Source organism: Nycticebus coucang, chromosome 16, assembly GCF_027406575.1.
Source record: "Nycticebus coucang isolate mNycCou1 chromosome 16, mNycCou1.pri, whole genome shotgun sequence".
Lineage (NCBI taxonomy): Eukaryota > Metazoa > Chordata > Mammalia > Primates > Lorisidae > Nycticebus > Nycticebus coucang.
Window position 1 is genome coordinate 40235517 of NC_069795.1, and position 27960 is coordinate 40263476.

Below are 27960 nucleotides of genomic sequence, written 5' to 3' on the forward strand. Positions count from 1 at the left end.
ATGAATTATAAGTTAATCTCTGTTGAATTCTGAACTGTATTAATGTGTGTATCGACTTCTCTAAATTCAAGCCATTATTCTCAATACGTACTATGACAATACTCAAAATTTTTTAAATAAAAATTAACATTTTTTGGTAAATAAACTACAATTTTGTTAGAAATGTCTGCCTAAATATTGTGTTAATGTATTAGCAGTATTTTTAAAGGTAAAGTTGCTAGGGTGTTTAATGTATGCATAGAGTGTGAGAGAAAATGAAGGCATACCAGATCAGTTAGAAATAAATTTAGTATTAAGTTAGTTTTGAAAAAGGATATAATATATAGGTTCTAGCACATCCTACAATGAAAACTCTGGAGGAGGCCAGGCACAGTGCCTCACACCTGTAGTCCTAGCATTCTGGGAGGCCAAGGAAGGAGGATCAGTTGAGCTCAGTAGTTTGAGACCAGCCTGAAGCAAGAGTGAGACCTTGTCTCTACTAAAAATAAAGAAACTAGCTGGGTGTTGTGCCGGGTGCCTGTAATCCCACGTATTTCAGAGGCTGAGGCAGGAAGACTGCTTGAACCCAGGAGTTTTTGGTTGCTGTGAACTAGGCTGATGCCACAGCACTCTAACCAGGGCAATAGAGTGAAACTCTGTCTCCAAAAACAAAGACAAAACCTCTAGAAACAATCAGATATGTATACCCTGTTTAATTTGAGAAGATGGGCATTTTGGACTAATGTTTACAAAGTCAAAAACATCTTAAGTACAGTATACATGTGACGTGAATTGGTGGGAGGAATTAAAAACTAAACTATTTCAGTTTATACTCCATAAGCCTTTTTATAATGTTCCAAGATTAGGTTTCATTATTGATAGTATTAAATACAATTTTTCTGCACAGTGATGGGTCAAAACATTCTACTGGATTGTTGAATGTTTATCCAGGACATGTTTTGATTCTTGGATGTACCTGATAATAGCATCTAACTTATTTACTTTATTGTTTAAATGTGGGGGCTTTTAAAAAATTATTTTGTTAAAAATATTGCAATAAAAATTTATTGTTACCTTTTTTTTCTTATCTCTTTTACTCTGTTTTTGGCTTCTGCTAGAATTACAAATTTTATGTAAATTTGATAATATCTCAAAAGAATGATTTTCATTATTTTCCTGAAAGGAAATAGATAACTCTGCTACTTACATTTTAAATAAAATAATTGTCTTTTTAAGAATTTGTATTGGTACAAAGCTGATGTGAATGTTTGTTAATAAGGCTAAGAATTAGTGGTTTGCATTTAACTAATGTGAAAATTTTTCCAAAAATTTCCAGAAATGAAACACTTACAAGTTTTGTTTTTAAACTTGCACATCTCTGTGATTTCTCCCATTTACCACCAAAGACCTTTGGACCCAAAAGACAGTGTAAAGTCATTTGGATTTGCCTGTTTATAAAAATGTTCTGATAGCAGTTTTCACAATCACTATAAATTTGCAGTGTTACTGTATCCCTTGCTAAAAATGAAACAGTTCCTTTTAGGTCATTTAAGATTAGAAAATGGGATTGCTCTAGATTGAGCACAATGGAAACACTGATTTTTTTTTTAAACTTGCTTTTTCTTTCACTTTCTTGCGAAAAGTCTTTCTTTAATAATGGTATTCAAACAATAACAGGTTACCCCTAGAAAGAGAACAAAAAAGTATCTGTGTTACTGAAAAGGAAGAAGTGCATTGTCACATTTTGCTACCGATGAACAAGTCATGGGTGGAGGAGATTTCAGAGTGCGGGAGAAGTAGGACGTGACACCAAGTGTCAATGGCATCACCTGTTCTCTAACAAGACGACCATCTGTTGGATGGTTGTGCTGTACAGACTGTATTACTGAGGGGTGTCTTTGGTTAGGCTGGGGCTAATGGAAAGGAGCTTGGGATTGAGACCCTATAGGCCAAAAGGAAGAAGCTGACAGCCTGGGGCTTTATGTTACTTGACCTGCACTGGGATGTACATTTTATCACAGAGATTTGAATCCTTTTAGTGGAAACCTGGCACTCTCTCTTAGGCCAAATGTCCTTTCCCTATGCGCCCAGTTCTCACCTGATCCCTGTGTACCTAATTTAAATGTGTACTCCTAAACACTTTTATGTTAAAACAGGGTCTGCCCAGGTCTGAAAAGAAACCTATGATAACATTCCCTGATACTCTGCATGAAAAGCTGTTTGCAGCTTCAGAAAAACCGATCAAATTTCTAGTTTCCTCTCTATAGAAGCAGCGTCCCTTACACAGACTTAAAACCATTCTTTTATGCTTGGTTCCATTAAGAATCAATTGAATTGACATTGCTTTAGAGGCAGTCTGATTTTAGGTGCTCTATGTCTGGAGCCTCACACCTCCCAGAACCTCCCCCAACATCTTGAAAATACACACACACACACACCCCTCCCATCCCCAAATACTGAAAATACTTTTTGACTAGACAAAGTCTTTTCACCAATAGAGACAGAAAGGTAAATTGTATGAATGAGTTTGCCCACCACCCCTACTAGGTAAAGTTGAAATTTACCAATTGACATAAACATCTCTTCATTTTAATGGACAACTCTACTGAATTCCTAAAGACTTAAACAACTGAAGAGCTTGCAAGGACATAAGATGGAAAGATCACAATGGCTAAAATTAGCCTTTGACATTTATTTCCAAAAGTATAAACATTAGTTCTACATAGCAAATTACATTTGTCATTTGCTTAATTGTGGTTTAGAATTCTAAATAACATTGACCATTTTCTATTGTTTTAAAACATTAATCTGTATCTATCAAAATATTTTCACAACACAGCTAAAAAATAGTCTCAAAACTCATTAGTACAAATTAGTTAATATTAAATACTTATTTTAATATTCAACATAATTTCTTTTAGGGAGAAAAATTGGTTCCCATTACTGGTTATGTCTCTGCTAGAAAAGAATGACCTCGTGGATGAACATCTGATAATACCTATTTATGAGCAAAACGTATATAGAGAGGACCTAAGTACATATACATGAGTATTTTTGTTACATAAAGTAAATCACAGTAAACATTACTAGAAAATTCATATTTAAAATGCAAAAAATCACTAATCTAGATTTATATTACATTTTGCTTTTGTTTGCAAGTGTCAAACTACATATATGCATTTTTGCATATATATGTATACATGAACATGTATGTGATCTTGCCTTTTCCAAAATAAGGGATCTCTTCCCCAACTTGTATATATTTTAAGCAGGTGAAGAAATATTGTGTTATCTAGAGAATGAATTTAAACACTTGCATGGCTAAATAATTTGGAATTTACTCTTGAATAAGATTTATACCAGTTGAATGCTAAATATGTGCTTAAGCATGGATTATTAGACCATTGGAAACAATCTTTTGTTAATTAAATATCTGTCTTTGTTAATAACATATCAAATGTCTACCCTTGCAACTGATATAATCTAAGTAGATTATGACCTGTAAAAATGCTAGGTCCTTAATAATATAAAGAGCCTGGGCAGTATTATCTATTTAGTGACATTTCTAAATCAACAATAAAATTTGGTCTAATTGTTTCCATTTTATATAAAATAAATGGCAGCAAATTTAAATGCAAAAGGTCACTTCTAAATTATAATATTACACTATAGGTTGCTTTTTCTTGCAAGTTTCAAAGAAGTGCATTCTTAAACGTTAAGTAAACATGTTCTTTGAGCTATAATTCTTACAATTAAGAGGCTCAATCTATCAAAATTTTTGCATTAATACTACATTCTAACAAATTATATTAAAAGCAGTCATATTTTGCTGTGAGATCTCAAATGATTTTCTGAATTGTGATATTTTAAAATAGAATACATTTTGAAATTAAGAGAGGGAGCAAACGAAAGGAAAAAAATAGTTAATAGTACACCCTTTTACTCTTTCATTTAACAAAGATTGCATGCCTACTAGGAGCACTTTCCCAAGCACTGCAGAAAAAACAGTAAATAAGCCAGATCTCGTCCCAGCTCAGTTGTGGCTCATTTGGGAGAAGAATGAAAAGTTCATAAATTAATGTTTTCCCACATCTCCTTGAAACAGTTCTTTGGATTCTATGCCATGAATATTAGCTTTAAAGGTGTTAATTCTAATTGAGGCTTATTCCTAAATACAGCAATAAAACCCTAAGACACTTTCAGCTCTTAAGTTTAAAACATTTAGTTCAAACTATTAGAGCTGGTGGTAAGCAGAAAATTAGTTAATGAATTTTTTAATTGAAACTTTCCTGGTGAAATCCTTTAAATACGTGACATTACTGACTAAACTATTAGAAAGCTCATAGGCTTAGAAAAGAAATTTAAACCAAAGACCTACAAGAACACACTCACATGTCTCTGTGGGTGTTTGGGGGAGAGAGGGAGAGAGAGAGAGACTCATTTCATTCCTGTTAGTAACTGGCTAAAGATGCACAATGTGACTTCTGAGAATAATTATTTTAAATGAAATAACTTACCAATATAATTTAAATTGTTGGATTCTTTTAAAAACAATAGTAGTAAAGAAAAATTTCTGCTGAAGTCATTGGTATAAAATTATTTTTAAAATCAACTGAGTAATTTGTATTTTTGTTGAGAAACAGAAAGGAATGAAAAGTTTTTTAAAAAGTGACTGCACAATAGTAAATCTTATCTGCATTCAAGATGCTCCTTAGAAATAGAAAATAAACTCTGATTTAGACTTGTTTTCACTCGTTTTTCTCTCTGCCTTCGGTTGCAAAACCAAACTCTCACGACTTCTTTCTCAAGATTCAGTTCTTCAGCCATTCGCACGATCTCTTGCGAGGAAGGTTTATTCTGTTCTCCAAAATGTCTCTCCAGAGCATCTTTAGCAGCAATACTGGGGTCGGGTGGAAGTAAAGGGTGAAATTACATTGTTTTCAGTCAAGTTTTTGGCAGATCAAAACTGTTAGGTTGAATTTTCTAAATATTATCTTGAAAAGAAAACTTAGACTCTGAACATATTTGTAAAGCACTTCAGTAACAACAGGTCTACAATTTGTTAAATATTTAGAGGCTTGTCTTAGGCAGAGTGATGTTACCAGGGTCAGGAAGAAGAAAGTTGGGGAACCCGAGCCTTCTATGTTTATCCCACTTTGTGCCGCCTTCTATGTTTATCCCACTTTGTGCCACCAGAGGGCACTGCGTTCTTGAAGGAAATGAACACTTCTGCAGGCATTCCTGAATACGCCCCTAAATCACTCTGGTTGTTTACAATAGAGGAAATGTGTAGTGAACAATGAACCAATCAAAACAAAACCTATCTTTCAGTAGTTCCTATGTGTGCCTCATAGAAACTACCAAAAGATCAATGAAAAATCTTTCTGGGTTGAAAATGCAAGAAGTCATGGTGTAATTTAAGGAATGTAGCAGTGTTGTTATTTTAGTAACACAGATACCATAGATAGGATACCATAAGCCCAAAGCAAGAATTTATATTTGAAAGGACAGCAGAGATGGCCCTTTTTTAGAAGCGATTATTTGGTTTCTGTATTTATCTAAAGTTTCAGGAACGAAAGTGTTCTTGAATACAACAATACAAAATTTTCCACCAAATATTAAAATTGCTTGCTCTCCATTTCTCACAATTAAGCTAATACTTTCAAAAACCTATCTTGTCTCTTCAGTTGAGTTTATTCACCTTACCTTTATATGTTATATTGGACCTATATTACACACAAATGTTCATTCCATTTATAAAAGAAATATAATTATAAAATAAAAAAGTACCTTATCGTTGTTCTTCGTTTTCTTTTCCTTTCGTTTGCTCCCACTTTTTCATTGTACAAAGCTATAATATGGAAAATAGGGATAATTATGAACACAAAGTAGATTTATTTCTTTAACTATTTGATTTAGGTTTCAAATGTTTTCTACAAATGATGCAAAATAAAAATGCCATGAAGTTTTGTCTTAGATTTTGAAGTCTAAGTCACTTTATGTTACAGGCCCTGGAGAAAAATGTTAATGCAGAAAGAAATATTAACTTTGCAAAGACAATTTTTTATATATGATAGCCTCACCTTTTGCTGGAACAGTTCCTTTAAATGTTTTTAAACTTTGCTCCTTATCCAGCTTTGACAGAAGTATGAATAAATAATTTTATCTCATTAAATTGCTCCTCTAGCAGTCACTTATTTTATTTACTTGGAAGAATAGTGCGTACAAATGCTCTGTGTAAACTAATGTTAAGTTATAAGAGTGATTCATACACAGTTACTTCAGCATAGCACAGATGCCAAAAAACCAGATGTACTAAAAATAAATATTTCACCACTTCACATTGATGCTGTATTATCCACAAAGCTTTCCTTATATAGCTGTCACCTTAGTAAATAATAGCTATACTTACATTGGCCGTGCTAAATTTTTGTTTGTTTCTAGCGTGATATAACAGAAAAGAAAAAAGGGCAAAAAAACTCCATCAAACCTCTCTCTTCAGCATTAGTCCTACCAATTGAAGCCACTATTTTCAGGTTAAAATGTAGCACAGCCTTACACAGAGCACAGCCGTCAGGGATACAGCATCCGTACCTCCGACTTGCTCTGCCTCATCCAGCCATTTGGATAGTATTGCTTTCAGTTTGCATGCATTTTTAAAACTGAGCTGCAGATTTTCAAATCGGCAGATAGTTGTTTGGCTGAATTCAGAGCCATGCACAGCTGCCAGGGCTTCCCCAACATTTGTTTGGGTGTACCCTGTGAAAAGACAATAAAGATCATTAGCTCCAGCTTTTCCAGAAAGCATTAATTTTGGTCTATTACCTCACAAATCTGTGTATCTTTCTTCGTCAATTATTAAATGCTGTGTTTAATTTATACATTTCTGGCAAATTAGAATTATTTAGTAAGGTTCGGTGTAGGATTGTCCAGTAATTCTTCTAGTTAATAAATTACTTTTTCATGGAAGTCAAAAGAATTCAGTTGAAAACATCTGCCAGTCATGGTTCTTAGCCCTGCTATGTAGGTGTGTGCTAAACACTTTATGAGACACTTACTTACATGTTCTTGCTCTTTTTATCATTATTATTAAATATCTGATGTATGCTCCAAAACTTTAATATATTAACTGTAATGCATAAAACGTGATAACAAATCATAAAATTTTTATTTCAACTGGAAAAGTGAAAATTCAACCATATCATTGAAGGGTACCAAATAAAACTAAGAATTATGTTGAATTTTCCTAAAAACATGTTTATATGAAGTTATGACCACACATTTTGTGTGTATCTCTGAGTATATTTATTGTATTGTTTGGAAATGCGTCTATCTTCAGACAAAGATACTTATTGATTCCTAAACATTTTTAGAATACAAGCAGAAAAAACCATCAACATATAATTTGAAACATTCATAGCAATATTAATAAAAAACTGAAAATGAATGTTATAAAGATGTGTACTGCTATGTTTATTACATGCAATAACCATGCAATGATTTCAGGGCCTACGGCTATATGCCTATACGTATGAAATGATTACCTATGACACCATCAGTACATATTATTACAAAATTACCTATTGTTCATTCTCCAAGTGCAGAGTTTAAACTATCATTTCTACCTATTTTCAAAAATACACAATTTCATGAATTTTAACTGCAGTTAATTGTTATAGTTTATATTTTAAAAACACTTTACAGTAGAAAATGACCAAATGCTCTGCATAGACAGTTCCCATAAAAGGAAATACAAATGATTGTCAAATACATAAAATAAAGCTCTTCACGCTACACTCATAATAAAAGAAATTTGAAATGAAACTACAGTAAGATGACACTTTGACCTAATTTGCAAAGATTCGAAAGACTAATGACCTACCATTTATTCAACCACTGTTTATCTATTCTATATTCTAGCCATACTGTTTGGGATGCTGGGAATATACCATTAGTGCGAAAACAAAAAGAAATCTATCAACAAGAATTTTGTGCCTTCATGGAATTTATATTCTTAAGGTGGTGAAAGTGACACTCGTTGTGGTAGTAAAGTTTGATACAACTTATACAGAGGCCAATTTTACATTTATCAAAATAAAAAATATACTTATTCTTTGATCAAGCAGTTGAGCGTCTAATATTTTTGCTATACATTTTCTTATGGAGATGCAAAATGACATTTATAGACCTAATTACACGGTTTTAATATCAAATGATTAGAAATCATCTAAATTCCACCAGTAGAGAACTGGTTAAATAAATCGTAGTACATTCATAAGGTGGAATTTGACAGCTCTATTAAAGAAAGGAAAATCCAGAAAAATTAATACTGAAAGCTCTCCAAAAGACATCTGTATGAAGTATCTATATCTGCTTATATATGCATAATGTATCTCTAGAAAGATACACAAGGAACTAACAATGATTAAAAGGAAGGGCAAGCCCAAGAGATACACGTCACTTACACTCTTTCATACTTTTGAATCATTATGGATATATTTTCTATTCAAAAGTTTAAGTAAAATATAGATAAAAATGGACACATTTGTCAAAACTCATCTTGACATGGATAAACTATTGGAAGGGTGCCATTAATTAAAAAATCTGTGCATTTAGACTATTAAGAATTTATAAGAACTTAAAGGCTTTTGTAGGATTGTTATAATTGGGCTAACTGAAGTCTACCCCGGAGATGTGACTGAGAACTGTCTTAGACTTTTGAGTTAGATTATGGGAGATTTAACAGCTATGGAGTAAGGATTTGCAAACCAACTTATTTGCCCCATTGCCATTAATAAGCACATACCTAACTTAATTCTTCTCACTTTAAATTCATTGGCAAACTTTTCAAGTTCTCGGATTTCTGGAGAATCCATATCTATTGGCTCTTCAACCAATTTACTTTTCCGCCTGAGTTCCTGCTTGAAATCAGCAGCTGTGGGGTCCTCGGCCAGGAGAGGCTGGTGGATGGGAGGAAATCCATGACCCAAGGTGTGGTCAGGAAATTTGTAAAGACAAGGGGTTAAACTACCTGTGAGTAAACAAAATAAGAAAAGGAAAAGACCATTCGTGATTATTCCTCATTTCTACACAAGGAAGGCTTTACCTGTGAGAGCCCATTATTCAGCCCTACCATTCTCAATACTTGTTGCTCAGACTTTCCGAGGAAGAATCAGGGAGCTTAATAAAAAAATGGGCTTCCATGTCTTCCACCTACTCCAGCAGCAAAGACAAAGATAATGTGAAAGGAAAGAAGCAGGGTATTACGAATAACTAAAACAAGAAGAAGAAAATTCCTTCAGAAGTATACATTTCTATAATTTTTTCCTGTTAAAAGTCACCTATTCTTGGGAATCTGAGATTTGGCTATAACCAGAATGGAGGCATTGATCTGATTTCTTATTTCATTGAACAAATACTCGGTGATATTTGCTGTAACCAAGGCACTAAATGCTTTGGCCAAAGTTCTATGCTGAGTAGTTTTCTTGTGATTGATAAACCCATTTTACAGTATTAAAAGCTCCATTGTTTTATTAGTAAATGCTTGGTTTCAATAAAAAATAATCATGTCTTTTTTAATTTAACAAAGAAGAGAATTGTAAAAACATAAAATACATTAATATGGTGGTTAAATAGATTTGAAGAGTGAATAGAATTTAAGAAAAGTTGACTTTAAATTTTCTATTAAAAAGTTAGAAACATGATTTCTTGAGAAAATATGCAATATCATGAAATCACTTCTTGATTATTATTTAAAGAGAAGCAAAAATAAATGGTAAGAAAAGATGCGATTCTGGATATAAGGATGAAGGATGAAGCATTAACTCTATTGAGTCAAACGATACACACATTTAAAATATTACGCAATTACAAAGAAAATTACTTCCAGATTTCATTTTGTATTAAGAAAGAAGAGTCTATCTCAGTTAAGAAGGATAGATAAGGGGATGGTATATAGGCCAAAGTCCAACACATTTTGTTTCTTGTTTTCTTCACTGCTATAACACAATTTTTATTGGTAAAGGGGTTACTTCAATTGATATTGAATGACAAGTATAGGCAGCCCTCCATATCCATGGGTTCTACATTCATAGAGTCAACCATCCATGGCTAAAAATAGTTTTAAAACACAATTAAAAAACAATATAAAAATTTAAAAAAACATAGCATTTATATTGTACTAGGTATTATAAACAATCTAGCGGTGATTAAGTACACAGGAAGTTATACATGAGTTATACACAAATACTGTAACATTTTACATAAGACATTTGGGCCATCTTTAGATTTTGGTATCCTTGGAGATCCCAAAGTCAACATTCTTAACTGCATAACTAAGACATTTTACAAGGAAATATTGAGTAGTCATTTTTCTTAGGAGTATAAATGAATATTTAAAAATAAACTAGTATGGAATACATGTACTAATCACTCTTGGAAACATGACAAAAAATACATTGAGTTCATGCTACCTACAATTTTTCTATAAATAAATTAATAAATCAAAGGCATGAGTAATAATGTATTTTTCCAGAATATACAAATCTTAGATTAACATATCAATATGTAATGAGCAAAGAATAGTGTAACTCAGCAAATTGTTGACTCATAGTATTTATATAAGAACATGTAATTATAAAGTACAGCCCTATCTAAAAGAATACATTACTTTTCTGAAGCGAAGTAAACATACAAATAATAGGTAAAATGAAAAGGCATCAAATAAATTCATCTGCTTCACAAATGTGAAAAAGATTTTGAAGAAACTGTTTTTATCTTGAGAAATCCATGTGACTTTTACAAACCCAAATTATCCAGGTTTGCTTTTCCAAAATCAGCTAACTATCCACTTTAGGGTATAACATTAGAAGAGAGAAAATTTTATAAAGCAATTGTATAACTTTTTCATTTATTAAATAACTTTTGTTTGAAAACATTCATTGCTTCTGGGGGTCATTTTTAGTTTCTTATTAGTTTTGGATTTCAGCCAGTTAAAGAAAAGACTGTTATATAAAAAGAAAACTGATGACATTTATTTTAGAATCTACTTAATATTTATCTCAATACCTGTCTTAGGTTTATGCTTTCAGAGTAGATCCTTAAAAATATAAAAAAAAAATTATTTCCCTCTTCACTCAGAAATGTCAGAGATTACTTATGATACTTAGTCATGGACTACCTGGAAAAACAGTAAAAACAAGACAAAAACTTCAGGCTACTCTTCGATTTTTTACATTTAACATATTTAAGACACCAGATAACTCATCTAACCTATGTCAAATGATTTATTTAACATAACTAACTTATTGGATATTTTTATGTAGCATGCCATAAGTCTGAATTTGTTAGCAACCTTGATAATTATTTCTAATTTTTCTGGCCAGTGATAATCGTGTACTACGACAAATCTATGCAACACTTTGTGCTGTGTTCATCTCACATTTGTCATCTTCCTTCTCCTTAAATAAACACCTGAGTTAGAAAGGATAGATATATTTCCCCAAATTAAAAATTTAAAAATGTATGTAAAAGAAACTTACTTTCCTCCCATGCCACAATGAACTAATGATACAGTTTAAACTAGAACTAAAGTTCAACAAACATTGTGACAAACCACATCAAAATAATTACCTAGCTTATTTTTCACAGTCCATACTCAAATAAATTAAATGGCTTTCCTCTAAAGAAATGTATTCGGCTACATTAAACAAATACAGAAGGAGCAAAAAAAAAAAAATACATAGTTGAAGAAAGAAAAAACTGTATTAAAATTGTAATATTCAGTGTATATCAGTAACAAAAGATGAGTGCAAGTCACGATGAGCGCCTCTTGTAATTGCAGTAGTCAAAAGTGACATGAGTATTACAAGTTTAATGCAGTTGTTTCCTTTCTTAAAATGAGTATACATTTTTTGGCACCTCTATATTTATAATGTTTAAAATATATTTAAAATTTTCAGACAAAAATATCATAGTTATTTTGAAGACATTAGAAGTGTACTGTTCCCATTTCCAGAAAATTTTAAATTTTATACATGATAAATACCCCCAAGAAAGTGGATGCTAAGAAAACAAATTTGAACAGAGACCATGAAAAAGTACACAGAACTATAGTTTTGTTTTATCATTCGAATGAATGTGCAGGTAGTTATCAAATCTGCACACTGTACCCCATAAATGCATTAATGTTCACAATTATAATTTAATAATATTTTACATTTGTTTTATTATTTGTATGCATGTGCAGGTGGTTATCAAATCAGCATATTTTACCCCATAAATGCATTAATGTTCGCTATTATAATTTAATAAAAAATTTAAAACAAACAAACAAAAAAAAGTACACAGAAAATATGCTACTCAGAGCAAGAAGAAAAACATGATGTGTAACATATTTTTATTCCTCATTCTATGAAAGCATACAGAATGATCTGCAGGGTCACAATATTGCTGAAATTAGCTTCCAGAAATTCATCAAAGCAGTTATAAGCATAGGCAAATATACTGATGTTCCTACCACCAGATCCTGTATTGGGGGGATTGTTGGGAGGGACTGGTATATGTTGGGGTATAGTATATATGACAAAATATTTTTCAAAAATTTTTCAAGCCTAGATTTCTGAAAAAGAAAAAATAGGAATAATATAATAGATGTGAGTCACATTCAGCAGAGGTCTCAAATACATTTTCTCAAACATGAATAAAGCAAAATCAACTTGAGGTGTAAACAGTGTACACTTAAATAGCTGGGAAGTGTAGGACCTCTATGGTCCTGAATATATTTTTACATTGCAGATTAATACACCAGAGCCTTTCTGAATTGCTATGTATGTATTTCTGTGTGGCAGAGATGGGAGATAAGAAGTAAATCTTCCGAAGCAGGCAATGGGAGGCAGAGACAGGGCTTCCTCAGGCTCTGACTCAATGTACCGTGGCCTGGGGCACTTGCTCTTTGCAGCATGTGGCTGGCTGACGACATCTCAGGTCAAGGGCTTCATGCCTTCAAAGAGCAAACAGAGGAAACAGAGCATATACTACCCTTCTGTGTTTGTAAGATCCACAGGAATATGTGTTTGAATATTTCTGTTCATTTGCATTTTTCCATATGTACAATAATTCAAAGCAAATCATAAATTTCAGTTGTGATCTTTTCACTTTCATGCATTGGTAAATCTTATTCATGTACAAAAGGAGTCCACTACCTATTTTTGTAAATTAAGTTTACTCGGAACAAAGCCTTGACTATTTGTTTACATAGAGCCTGTGACTGATGTTGTGCTACAACAGCAGAACTGAGTAGTTGCGACAGAGACTAACACGTTTAACATTCTTACTGTCTGGTTCTTGAGGGGGGAGGTAGGTGGAGGGAGGGGGATTAATGGGATTACACCTGCGGTGCATCTTACAAGGGTATATGTGAATCCTAGTAAATGTGGAATGTAAAGGTCTTAGCAAAATAACTAAGAAAATGCCACGAAAGCTATGTTAACTAGTGTGATGAAAATGTGTCAAATGGTCTATGAACCAAGTGTATGGTGCCCCATGATCATACTAATGTACACAGCTATGATTTAATAAAAAAGTATTGCCAGTCCCTACCTGCTCTGTAAGGGAAATTACATCATGTTACTGCTACGGAAAGACTTCCTAAATCAGAGAGGCAAAAAGATCTTCAGAATTATTCCTTCCCTCAGAATGGGTACAATCAAAATAATTTAGGGATAAAGAAAAAATAACAAAGCTATAAGGAAAGATGGAAGGAAAGAAGGAAGAAACGAAAGGAGGGAGGGAGGGAGGGAGAGAGGGAATGAAGGAGCGAAGTGGGAAGGGCAGAGAAAGAACCAAAGAAGTAAGGAAAGAAAGAATAAAGAATGAAAAGATGGGCTCCAAAGTCGACTATTTCTCCGTATAAACTGCCAAACTGATTTATGTGGACTTCGTATTATCCCAGGTGAAGAAGGCATTTTCAGAACTACAGCAATATTTTATTAGCCACTTCTCAATCTCATCAAAAAAAAAAAATGGGTGCTAATCATTTTGGTTAATTTCCAGGCATCAGATACTTTTACTTTTGATTTCCTCTTTTTATTTTAATTTATAATATTTCAGTAGATTTAGGATGTGCACTATGTTTTTGTTACGTGAATGATTTGCATAGAGGTGACAGGCTTTGTAGTGTACCCGCCATTTGAATAGTGTACTCTGTACCTGATAGGTAATTTTTGATCCTTCAGTCCGCTCTCACCCCACTTCCGCGTCTCTAATGTCTATTATACCACTCTATGTTCCTTATAGGTCCATCATTTACCTCCCACTTATGAGTATAGGTGGTATCTGTTTTGTCCTTCTTGAAATACTTCACTTAGGATATGGCCTCCAGTTCCATCCAAGGTGCTGCAATAGGCAGTATGCCATTCTTTTTGATGGCTGAGTAGTATCCTATTATGTGTGTGTGTGTGTGTGTGTGTCCATTTTCTTTATCTGCTCATCAGTTCATAGTCATTTCCTCTTCAAATTAATTTTCAAAACAAAGGTTCTCACACCACTTCTTGGTTTGACCATGATGACATATACTTACGGTGGTTTTAACATTCATTATGTGAGGCTGATTTGCTCAGGTTCTATCCTAACATGGAAAGACTGAATAGTCCAATGAGCTTGTTTTCTAAATTTTACTCTGCTTTAGATATTGGGGAAGAGAAACAGTCTCAGACAGCCCCAAATCAGCATTTTTAGGACTTTTTTTCTTTTTTCTGTCTTTCTTCTTCTTTTTTTTTTTTTTTTTGAGACATAGCCTCCCTATGTTGCCAGGCTAGAGTACCTTGGTGCCAGCCTAGCTCATTCCAACCTCAAACTCTTGGGCAAAAGGGATCCTCCTGCCTCACCCTCCTGCGTAGCTGGGACTACAGGTGCCCAACCACGATGCCTGGCTGATTTTTCTCTTTTTAGTAGAGATTAGGTACTGCAATTGCACAGGCTGGTCTTGAACTCCTGAGCGCAAAGGATCCTCCTCGGCCTTCCAAATTGCTAGGGTGACAGGCATGAGTCACTGCACCAGCCACAGACTTTCTGTTGATATTTTGTTTTGGTTTTGTGTTTATCTAGAAGAGATTTGGAGTAGCATTTGTGATTCTGATTCCTGCTATTTGTGCTGTGGTATGTTGAATTTTCTAAATTCTCAGGAGTGAAGGAACTGAAGAAGGAATTTAGCTGCAAATGTATCTAAAGGGAAGATCAAAAGAGAAAGCAGGTTGAGTTGCTATAAATTTACCACAACTCAACTCCGACAGAATTTTAGCTCCTACCACAATTTATATATGAAGAGACTGAAACTCAGAAGTGTTAAGTGATTTGAGTGAGTTTGATAATAGGTGATGGTGTAGCTAATTCACTGCTTCTAATTAATCACTTCCTTTAATTTGACAACATCTGGCCTATTAGGTCTGGTGGACTTAGCTGATGATAAAGTCCTCCCAACCAACCTGACAAAGTATTAGCTATGGCCCTTCCCTTCCTGTGGACTACTAATGTAATAAAATGTTCTAACTAAATGTAAGCGTCAGAATATGGGCGATATTAAATATCATACTAAAATACAGTAATTTCACATCCTTGAGATAGATAGTACTTTCTGCTATCTGACAGTACTTTTACATAGAGTACGTGCCACTGGGCTTTGCCGTTGATGAGACACTTCTGTGAATTGTGTGGAAGCGGATGATGTGATTAACACCTCGGCACTTCTCAGAAATGTAAATGACATAACCAGGTTTTTATGGTATATGTCATTCTTTTCTCTGTTATTTTGTAATTCCTATGTTTTGTAATTTGTGCAGTTTCTCTGGGGATGAAGGAAAGAGGATTAGATCCTCTAGAATTCGATCTCCCATGAAGAAAATGCTAATACTGAATACAGGTCAAATATACCCCTTCTGACAAATTACAAAGCATATCACATTTTCATAATATTCCTCTCAAAAGTATTCAAATACAGTGTCTCTGCTTGCCATGATGAGTTTTTCTTTCGGTAATAAAATATATTTAATTTTGAGACTAAAATGATACTTCCAAATCTTGTTGTAACTGCTTTGCTCTTGGCATCACTAAGCCAGGTTTTGAATCATTTTAAAAGGCTTTTCCAGAGCTTTTCCTTTTTAATTGTAACGATGAAAAGTGTCATAGATGGGGCTTTCTGCGTTCTTTTTTGAGGAAACTTGTATTAGCAAAACCCGATGGCCAGTTGACTCTGACTGTCAACATTGTGCTGTTGGCTCCAGTTCTAAGCAGGAAGGGTCTTAGAATTTTGAGGCCAGCTGTGAACTGAGGAAGCCAACTGTAGGTCCTTCTTGATTTGGTGGGGAGGAAAGGTGATAGCAAAATTATCTTACGATATTTGGACAAAAGTTTACTGACTGCTGGCCTGTGACTGATTTTTATCTTTGTGTCAATCTCCATCAATTGACAGGGGCTACCTCTGTGCTAGCTCTGTACTAAAATAAAAGTGTTATCTTGGTTCCTGGGAATCACTTCAAATGAACTGTAAGGCCTTTCCTCCAGGAAATAGCAGCACGTGTTGGTCATGGCCTGCCCACATAATCAAAATGTGGTGAAGGTCACAGCAAGCATTCCACCTGCACCTCCACTAGCTAAATACACAGATTTACATTGTATAGTTCATCATCCAGGAAAGCTGTTCTCATTAACTGTAAATATTGATTAGCTAAGTATATGAATCGTAAATAATCAAATTTCAGAGCAAAAAAATACAACTTTTCTTACTTATCAGTTATTTTAAAAAGACATGAACATTTACAGGTAGTTGTTAAAAACCATCAGTCTTCATTTTAGCATAAATGTGAGGATACTGATTTATTCAGAATGCTGCTTCAAAGAATATAAGAGAGGCCAACAATTTTCTGGTATATTGTTTTATTTTAAGGTTTTAATGTTGTATGTAGTCTTAAATTGACAAATTTTGAAAAATTAAAAAGTTAAAAATTAAAATTTTGTGCTTCATTTTATTTCAAAATTATAAGCATAAATACATGTTTATTTTTTTCATTGCTTATCGAGAGAAGAACAAAATACAACTCAGAAAATATTGCCCCAACATGTGATTCCTTTACCCATAATTTCTCCCTTAGTGTATCTCTCTCACACCCAGGTTCTTCCACATAGGTTTTCTGACAAGAGTTCTACTCTTGCTACCTACGGTGGTTCTCAACCTTCCTAATGCCGCAACCCTTTAGTTCCCGTGGGTAGCAACCCACAGGTTGAGAACCGCTGAGCTACATTAATAAATATAAAAGATCAAATAATTTCTTTAAAAGCAAACGAATAAATAAAAAAAAATTGTGTACAACAAAACTATGCACTTTTAAAAATCATTAAAGTTTTTATCCGTCCATACCCTGAAATTAAGTAATGAAGTTTGCGATAAGTAAATCTCAACAGCCAGATTTTCCCATTTTTTTAAAAACCTTGCTTCAATGCCTTCATGTAAGCATCATGTAAATAGGTCATTACACTTGATATAGTGATGGTTTACTTATCCAGAGGGGAAGGGTATCAATTATTTCAATCTCAGTTACAAATCAGAAACAATTCAGGAAGGGCTGCTAGATTGTGAAACAGCTGTCGTTAAAGCCCTCGCCAATCACGCTCTGCCTACATCAATGTCTTATTTGTCTTTATAAGCCAAATGTCCAGCAGAAATACTGTGATGAGTGGAAATTTAATAAATCTTTGATGTCTGATATGATACCCAGTAGCCACATGGAGTTCATGAGCACTTGAAATGTAACTAGTGCAACTGAGTTTTAAATTTTATTTTAGTTAATTTACGTTTAAATTTGAATAGTCACATGAGGCTACTCGCTGCTATATTTTTAGCACAGGCAAGACTGACAATAGCACCGAGTGACAACCAGATGTTTGATAGTAGTGAATTAAAATAAAAATCATACAAAGCAAAAACAAGAGTTAAATAGCATAGCAGTTCAGGATTGCATAAAATAGGATGGTTATCTATAATCCCTACGGTCCTTGAGGGCATCATAGAATATAGAATCTGTGATGGTTTTTAACAATAATTTCCAAAGTTAGGAGATCAGAATTTTATGTCATGCTCTCTTCACCTTTCTTCCAGGCCCAGAAAAATCCTTCTATTCCCAAATTCAATATCATAGGTAAAGACAATTTTCTTACCTGCCATCACTCCATAGGTTGATGGCTGGTTTCCGTAATGACAGGAAGGAACAGAATAATGAAGTCCTGTTGCTGTGTTTCCCAGTGTTTTTGCCGAGGAGAGTGTGCGCAAACATTTAGGAGTTTGAATCAAAGACAAAATAGATAAGACTGGTGAGAAAAGAATGACGATTCAAGACACATTCATTTCATTTAAAAATATACCATTATGTAATTATTAAAGTTATAGGCCCCTCAGTTTATTCCCATTTGGGGGAAGTTCTCTGATAAGTGGGTTAAAACTAAGGGTCAGAGTCTGAAGTAATGAGATCGTAAATCATCCAAGTGGACGATACCCTTCATTAATTACCCTGCCATCTGTGCCAGTGTCAGGAGTGGCCCCATGAAGGGCTGACTGGGAAGTTTGGAATGTGGCTTTTGGGAAGTTATACAATTCTTGTAGGTTCTATCCAATACAAACCTTACAACAAACTGACAAAGGGAAAAGTCTCTTAAAATTCATGTGTAGCATGATGTTATAAAGAGGCCTTTCTCTGGAATAATGAATATAGAAATGAATTCTAAACAGTCTGCCCTTTTGCTTAATTTTCCTAACAAATTTCTTTCATCAAAGAGGACATGGCAGAGCAAGTAGCCTTCTATTAACATACAATAATAAAATTCTACTGCATTCAGAGTGTCATGAAAAACGTGTGACCATGTATGATCTGTTCATGTTGATGCTGATGCCACGAGGTTACATGTTCTCGGCATGCACATAGTTGACTCAGTCATAATGATAAAGCTGCTCAAAAAATAATTCCATTGATGGCTGGGGGAATTGACATCTATAAAGCTGTATGGAAATGTCATTGTTCAAAACTGATGATATGGTTCACGGAATCAATTTCTTTTCTGAATGCAAATTTGAATTACTAAATGTTTATTAAGTTTTAAACACAAATCACCAAGATGATTAGAAACATGAACTACTTGCCAGTATTTTATTTTCTCATTTTTGCTTCATATACTATCAGTATATGAACATATTACTTAATTTTCATAAATATAAAACTGCACTTTCTTGAATAAATGCTATAAAGTAAAAATTAGTATCATTTGAGCACATTGATATGCTAGTGATTTAAGACATGCTGTCTCTAAAGTAAAATGCATTTCTTAAAAATATAGAGTGATCTTTGATGTTTAAATATTTGCCCAAATTTTCCTTTTATAACTAACAAGTAGAAAGAACTGAAGTAAGTTTGCTACATAATAATTACACATGAAAAACTTATTATTCACTCTAAAATTAAACAAACATTCTCATTAAAATCAGTATTTCTAATTATTTACTCTATTAGACATATATGATTATAATTTCATGACAAAATTATAAATCAATGCTATTATCATTTAAAATATTTTAGGTGGGTTTATAATTTTTATAATTTGTAAAATTATAATTAATAACAATAATTATAATCACAATGCTCAGTATAATTCTCTATAATTTTTTTTTACTTCCAAGGTTTAAATACTTTTTGTTTTTCTGAGTTTAGGAAGTTGGCTGCTACAAAAAGGCTAATTTACTAGATTGCTATTTTTAAATAAATAAATCGAATTTTGAGCCTAAAACTAGATCATTTTGCTAACTGATTACCTCAATTCTAAATTTTATTTCCATGCTGTCCAAATTCTTTTCACATACAGACAATTAAAGAAATAATTCTCCTCATCCCCGATGTATAGAATCTTCTATGATTTAAAACGTATGATTAGTTGTGTGGTAATTGTTTAGATTAATTTATAATGAACATTTTTGATAACAACAATTTATTATATTTTTCCAGCAATATGTTTGAGGATACTTTCAGTATTACCTTTTAAATTAATTATAGGAATCTTTGGTGGATGAAAAAAACTACATTAAATGACCTTACCAAAGTCCAAATATCTTATGTCTAGACTTTTTGAAATTCAGGAGATTTATGCCAAATTTGCATAAATGTTTGGAAAAATACCTGATATAATAAAATATATAGTTTACCTCCTTTAAACATAACATTAATGTAGCAACTCAAATTTTGATTTATAAATGTATAAAATTTTATTTCACCTATAAAAAGGAGGCAAATTTAATTTATAACTAACAAAAAATGAGTAGTATTTTATTATTTAATGAGAGAAATTTTCTCAAGTCAAGGCTTTGTCTATTTGTAAATCATCTTTAAACACTTTATTTGTAACTGCGTGAAGAATGAACACATTAGCAAAATGTTAAGTACTTAGTTGACTTGTTGAGACAATATTTTTGAGTTCTCAAACTTAATTTTTATTTAAAAAGTTAGATGAGGCTAATGTTAAAATGTGATGAGAAGTGAAGTCTCTTCAGTCTTAATCTTCAGAAAATTTAGCTCAGTTCCCGGGCTTTAAATGCTACATTACCCTTAACTTTGATTCCTGAGTGTTATATTGCACCAAAAACGTAAGTTTATTAAAACTAATTTAACTATTTTATTCTTTGAAATCCCTTGTTGTTGGTAATGGGAATAATTCAGTTGGGTTTAATATAAGGTTTATAGTTGTTTTTAGATAGTACCAGATGTAACCTAACACCAAATAAATCTTTAAGATAAAGTAATAGCACCTTTTAAATATTAAATTACTTTATCATATTTATTTCTATTTTGCTCCTCATTCCATAAACATTTTCATTAAAATGAGTTTCTGATTAAAAATACCCAAGCTCATTGTTTCATTACGTAGAAAACAGATTTTTTTGTTATAATAAAACAAATGGAAAATTACTATTCTTACTAATATTTATATTAGAAATTCTTAAGCATTTTGGCTTCTTTAATGTTCTTTCTATTTCACTTAAAACAAGTCAAGTTGAAGAGGAAAAATAAAAGTAGCAAATGATTTAACTAACAAGATTCAAACATCTATTCTGAAATCTCTAGGCCCAGCCATATGTCAACTGTCACAGGAGTCAGTACCTGTAGACATCACATTGGTGGCGTGGTTGGAGACTGGTAGACACTCGGCCGCGCTGTGATGCATTATCAGAGGCAGAGCTGCAGCAGCGTCAGAATTCAGAGGTATAAAAGTATCAGCTGAAGTAAAAGATTGGCAACTCATTCCCACAATAGAGCAGAAAAATAACGAGAAACGCCGCTCCCCAAATTAGAGTTTTATTATATTACTGTCTCGAAGGGCAATTCAATTCTCTCTACCTGCATATATACATCAGGAAAGCTCTGAGGCACCAGGAGGGCGCGTGCGAGCATTTATACTGCAAGGAAATCCCTTTATACATGTTAATAGTCTTTTCCCAGGAGTATTGCCTTATCAATCTGAACCGTCTTCCTTTCTTACTCAAACATAATCCATGCCCAAGAAGTAAACTTCTCCTAGGGCATAGATTGAGGCAAAGGGAGAAATCTAAAACTTTATTTAAAAACTTCAGTAAGTTAGACATTATGGAAAAGCATCAAAAATGTTGAAAAAGTGTTTCTCAAAGAATTAAGACTACAATGAATTGAAAAACAGTAGGTGTCTTTTCGCTACTAACACAATTTTGCCAATGTACAAATGTCAGAAGTTTCTCTCTTTTTTGATAACTTCTCATTAGATTTGCAAAATAACAGTGCATACTGAATAGTTTTAAGAATTGTAGTTTATATTGACAGTATGAGAATGAATAAATGTCAATTGCTGATTCATACTCAACAATGCAGTTTTTAAAACTGTAACCTTTATAACGGGTGGAAACTATCAGTTTAATTTTTCTTATATTATAAATGGAAAATGGCAAAAGGAAAAACATTGAATAAAATAGAGTGAGATGTAAAGAAGATGAACATGAATGATTGTATCTTTCCCTGGATTTTAATTTACTCATAAAGTACCAAAATTTACTAAGCTCTTACGTGTATTAGATGCTGCCAATATTCTAGGCATTTATATGTTATATTATGCAATTCTCACCACACCTCTGGGAGTTATGAACCATACCATGTTCACTAAGCTAGACTATGTCAGAGGTCAGATCTTGGCCATTCTGCCAGAGAGCTTGAGGTGAATGCAATATTCTTACACACAATATATTGACATTACATGAGAATAAAAAATAACATACTACCAACAATTGGTTGAAAGATTAATATCAGCAGCAATATGATTGTTTACAACAAACATGATTTATATAATAAGCGAATGCAATACTATTTATAGAATGTATACTAGGGAAACACAACAAACAGACGTAGCTGAACAAGCATAGACATTATTGATGTAAACAAGGGCCATATGTTTCCATTCCGAATTCTGTATTTTTGAAGCTCTCTTAGTCTTCTTTAATGAGAGAAAGTTTTGGGTAGTCAAAAGTATTCATACCCATGCAGAATTCTGGTAATTTTCAGACTTCACATATACAAAAAAAAATGTTTTTTTCAGTATGTTTATAAAGAGACTTTGCTAAGAAAATTAAATAAAAATGTTTATTGAGTGTTATGTATTTACAAAATTAAGCTAAATGATATTTACTGAGAATAGAGTTTAAAAATTGTCCTTAATGATTTTAGAGCTGTTATATAGTCATCAGAATCTATTATTAATGTATATCAACTTTATAATAGATTATGAAGGAATACCCCCAAACCTGCCTAGCAAACAATATAAAACTTTTCCAGTAATTTATCAAGATATGTAACATTATAAAATAGCAATCTTAGATAGTATATCTTTAATAATGGTTTAGAAAATTAAATTTTTTTTTCTGTGGACTACAAACCAGAATGTTCCAGTTGAAATGGGGTAAAGCCAGGAAGCAGGATGTTTTCACAATAACGGTCTTCTGTAACATATCTGTAGGATTTAGAATGCCCCCTTTTAGGATAGATTCTTAAATATGGAATCACTGAGTTTAAGTCTTACAAACTTTTTAGCATCGCAAAATCATTACCAATTTTTTTCGAATAATTTGTTCTGTTATGATTTTTGTTTCAAATATCAGGAACAAGTTGGACCAAAAATAATTGTTTATTATCTGGAAATACAGACGTTCTCTGGAACTCATAGAAAAGAAGGAAGTCAGGACAGAGAGAGATTGAACAGGAAATGGAAAGCCATGTGGCACAGCCATCGGTTCTCCTCTCTGCCTTTTTCTGTGCTTCTCACTTTTCCTACCTTCTATAGAACAGCTCAAGCCGATTGCCCATCCACAGTCACCTCACAGATCTCCAGATCATGCCTTAACCTTCATAACAGGTGGAGACTATCTTGTAGTTTCTCAGTCTACATTTATGAGAAAAACATTTTGCTGGCTGTGGCTACTGATATGTTCCACAAACACGGTTCCTGGAGGCCCAGGCTTGTAAATGGATGGGTTTGCTTTATGCATTCGAGCATTTGTAGACAATGAAGAACAGACGATTGTGTGGGAAGACTTCATAACATATGACGGATGCTATTATACCACCTTACATTGCAACTAAGTTCACAATTATATTCTCCTCAGTAATAAAGTCTAAATACTAAGGCTTTGTTAATCAGTTGAACAATGGAATTTTTTTATTTTAATCTGGATTTTGATTACTAATATGCTATCTTTTTATATTAGCAATTTTTATTTCTCACTTTGTTAATTAATAGACTCTATTTGTTCCTTTTATTGAAATGCCATTCTGATAGTTCATTATCCATTTGCATGTTTTGAAAATATACTAAGAATGTTAATTTTAATTATTTTTATTATCTTATTATTAAAATTTCCCTAATTTCTTATTTGTATTTTAAATTTATACTAGACTTTGACATATGCAATGTTTTATGTAAGAGCTAAACATGTTGATCTTTTTATGTGCATTTCTTAATGATTTTAAAATTTAAAGTTCTTCCATATCCAGAGGTTTATTTATTTCTTACTTTTATTTTAGAACCTTAAAAGAAATTCCTCTTGACATTTTAAGCTATCATATTAATTATGTTTCTAGAACTAATTTATAATTGCTTAGATAATAATAAACATTATAGTTTAATTTGAAAGGCATCAGATAAATAGAAAATAAATCTACTTCAAATTAAGATAATAAAAGAAAATACACAGAAGAGAAGTATTGGTCAGGCAAATCTGTTAGCTTGATTCACTGACTGTATATCTTGTTCAATTAAGCAAAGGGTTTTTAAAAAAATAGTGTAAGTTTTAGAAAAATGATATTTTGAAAAAATGCATAAGCGCAAAACACGTTGGTGAGAAAACAATATTTGAATCTATTTATCTCTACGTTATAGAGTTTAAAGCTTATTTTCCTTGGTTCATATTTATGTCTTCAGAATTGTCTACTTTTTTTGCATGAGTTCAGAAGCAGAAGCAGTAGAGTATGCTCAGCATGTAGATAGATCTTAGAGCTGAGCTAGCTTCACAAAAACTTCCTCGCTATATAATGATGGGCAAGTAATTCCACCTTTCAGTGACTCAAGTTAATTTACCTGTGAAGTGGAGACTAATATTGAACTCACTTAGAAAAAAATGCCTGGCAGGCAATAAGCTTTCAATAAATGTTACCATGACTAATATGCAAAGTTTTATGATAATAACTGTTAATGCTATGTACTCTATGTGCTTTATATGTATTATCTCATTTGATCCTGACGTTAACTGGGTAGGCAGTCACTGCTGTACAGACTGGGAAACTGAAGCCCAGACAGGTTATAATCTTACCCAAGGTCATGCAGTAAATGGTGAAACTGGTATAGGCATCCAAACCATTTAAAGTCTAAGCAAGCTACATAATACTATCTTTGATTGTATAAGGAAAATCTATATTGATATGGTGATTTATCTAATGCTAGTTCTATACTCTAGGTATCTCTGTGTATGTAGACTTTTTGTCACCCAGCTTCACAGAGAAAACATTGAAAGAAGGCTAATTCTCTAAAAGATGTGATGCGATATTCTCGTATCTTTTCAGAATCTGAATTGCTATATAATCCTGTGTTAGTACCCAGCTATATTACATGAATGATATGGTCATTTATTTATTTTTTTCAAAAGCACATTTATTTTTTGTAGGCATGGACTAAAACTGTTGAATAATTTAACCCTATTTGATAATGTGGTCAATGAATGCAAATAATTCTTTTTCCTATCAATTTGCAATTCAAATCACTTTGAACAGATTACAAGCTGTGGAGTGTACGTGTATACATGTATAATATAAACACATACATACATATGTATACTATATATACATGTATATACACGCACACAGAGGGTGCGAAAAATGTGTACACATTTCAGACAGAAAAAACTATTAAGATTGTAATATTTAATATATACGAGTAACATTTGTTATCTTGTATATTGTATCTTGTATCTTATAATTGCAGAAGTCAAACGTGACTCGAGGATCACAATTTTAATCGAGTTATTTTTCCGTTTCTAAAATGTGTGTGCATTTTTTTTTCACACCCTCTGTGTTTATATAACGTGAAGAAGAAAGAATTATGCTTGGGAACTCCCATTAGGATAAGGAAGAGAATGTGAACCTAAATTAATTTATTCAGTTAGCTTAAGTGGCAATAAAATGTAGTATTCTTACAACTCCTAACTTTTGAAAAGATGATGAATTTTACTCAAAGCGGTTTTTGAGGGAAAGATTATACAGCCATATGGCTGGAAAGGGAACTCTGTCACATTGGAAACAGACATTATTGAAAGCACTTATCAGTCACGCATGCCATGTTCAGCTCTTTACTGATTGTGAAAGCAGCACTGAATGTACATATTATGCAGTTCATTTCTGCTTAAATTCTTTCCTATCCAGAAATCAAGGTTCTTTATTGCCCTAGGAAGAGATAATGTCAACGGCTTGCAACCCTGCTGAAGATGAATGCTCTCTTAATGCCGTCTAAAGGGTAAGCTTGTAACTTATGGAAAATAAATGTCAAGGTGAGACATTGACTTAAAAATGATGGCTGCCCATAAGGGCTGTATACCTGTTGTACTATAGCTCATGGGTAGACTAACAATTTGTCTCACTCACTTCAATAAATTCAGTCTTGTCCAAACAATATACTGCTGGGTCTGAGTTAATTTAGTTGGAATGCCTCTTTGCTCTGAGGTTCCTTACATCACATTAATAGATAATGTATTTTAGAGTGTATAAATCTTTCACAAGAGATATGTTTGCTACTGCACTTGAATAAGAAGCAAGATTTCCATTCCTTAAACTCACGTTGTAAAAGGAAAAATGATTAGCTCCTTAGCAGCCTTACTGGGTGACACAAGGATATCATGTGGTGTAATAAGAAATGAATGCAGAACACAGCAGATTAATTGATACTGTCAGAGTGAGTCTGCCACCTTTATTCATTTAGGCAGCTCTAGAGATGAAAGAAGCAGGATGCTTTCTTAGTTACTGCAATGAGATTATTTAATTATAATCATCTGGCTATGGCTTAGTTCAAGACACAAGATAATCTCACGAAGGTATTGCAGAAGGGAGAAAAGCTAAACAGCAGTGCAAAGAGGGAGGAAGAAAGGTGTTTTGTTTCCTCTGATGGAGATCAAAGGATACAAATCTGATTATTTGTCAAAGGATACATCTGATTATTTGAGAGTGTCCCAGTGTTTGGTTTGGTTTGGTTTTGGGGGGAGCCTGGACTATTTTAACTAAAATAATTCAGCCACCTATCAGTATTGTTCAGGTTAAAAGGAACATTCAGTCATTTCTTTGTAAACCACAATGTTTGGTAAGAAAAAAATTCACAGACGTGAAGGTATATAAGACTCATCAGAGATCATTATGAGCTAGAAAGTTTTCATAAGATAGATTCTGCTTGAAGACTATCATAAAAGAAATTGTCTGTATCATTTCTGTTTATTTTTCTTTTTAAAAAACTACCATGTTCAAAAGTATAATTTATGCTGATTTCTTCTTTTCTACCCATCATGTAGAAATGTTATGGCCAGATGAAGTGTTCATATGTTTCTGCTCATTCTGTTGAAAACAGAAGTCCTAAGAACTTGAACTTTCGTAAATCTTTATTATTCTGAATCACTAAGGAAAATAGATATGGCTAGATTTTATCAGTGTATGATTCAAATAGGAAATAAATGGTGTATGATTCAAATAGGAAAAAATGGCAACATAACTAAATGTATTGAAAACTCTCAGTGCCTGGGGGACACTATTAAAGAAATATACTGAAGGCTGATCCTTGCACATAGGCATGGGCACAAAGTACTCTTGGTGGCCAATTCTTAGAGAAAAGATTTGCGTCTTTTATAATAAAAATATTTCTCTCTGAATTCAAATTCAGATTCAGGTAATGTTTATTGAGCATCTGCTTTGTGACATCTTTGTGCAAAATACTTTGAAATACATTGCTGTTCCGTAATAGTTGTCTAAAATAAATAATTTTTGTACTCTCCAAATAATGTACTAATATCTTTCTGACCTTGTTGGACAGTTAGATTATAAAAATATAAAATTTTCATTTCTACGTCTTTGGTTGAAAAGGAATGTGTTTGCATATGTTTTTATAATACTACTGTCAAGAATTATCCAAATATTCTAATTTATACTTAATTTGAAAATCCTAATCTCTCTACCTACATTTTTATCAAACACTAGAATTTTTTCCATGCAGTAACTGAACAATGACTGTGCAGCTAAATGTGGGGTAAACTCAAATTTAATTCTTTATTAAAATGTCATTCTGACCAAGTGAAATGTACTTGTCTATGCCAGGGAAAGTGGATCTAGCAGATTAAGACAATATATA

The 27960-nt window shown here is 32.9% G+C and overlaps 1 protein-coding gene across 1 annotated transcript; it reads right to left on the minus strand.

The window, feature by feature from the left end:
* Positions 1–3473: 3473 nt before the first annotated feature.
* On the minus strand, positions 3474–21322 carry POU1F1 (POU class 1 homeobox 1). The gene is made up of 6 exons (XM_053565259.1): positions 21168–21322; positions 18187–18336; positions 8786–9010; positions 6574–6738; positions 5770–5830; positions 3474–4879 (listed from the first exon to the last, which is right to left on the minus strand). Exons 1-6 carry the CDS (start codon positions 21307–21309, stop codon positions 4669–4671), a joined length of 954 nt encoding a protein of 317 aa, XP_053421234.1. The 5' UTR covers positions 21310–21322; the 3' UTR covers positions 3474–4668.
* Between the last annotated feature and the right edge of the window lie 6638 nt (positions 21323–27960).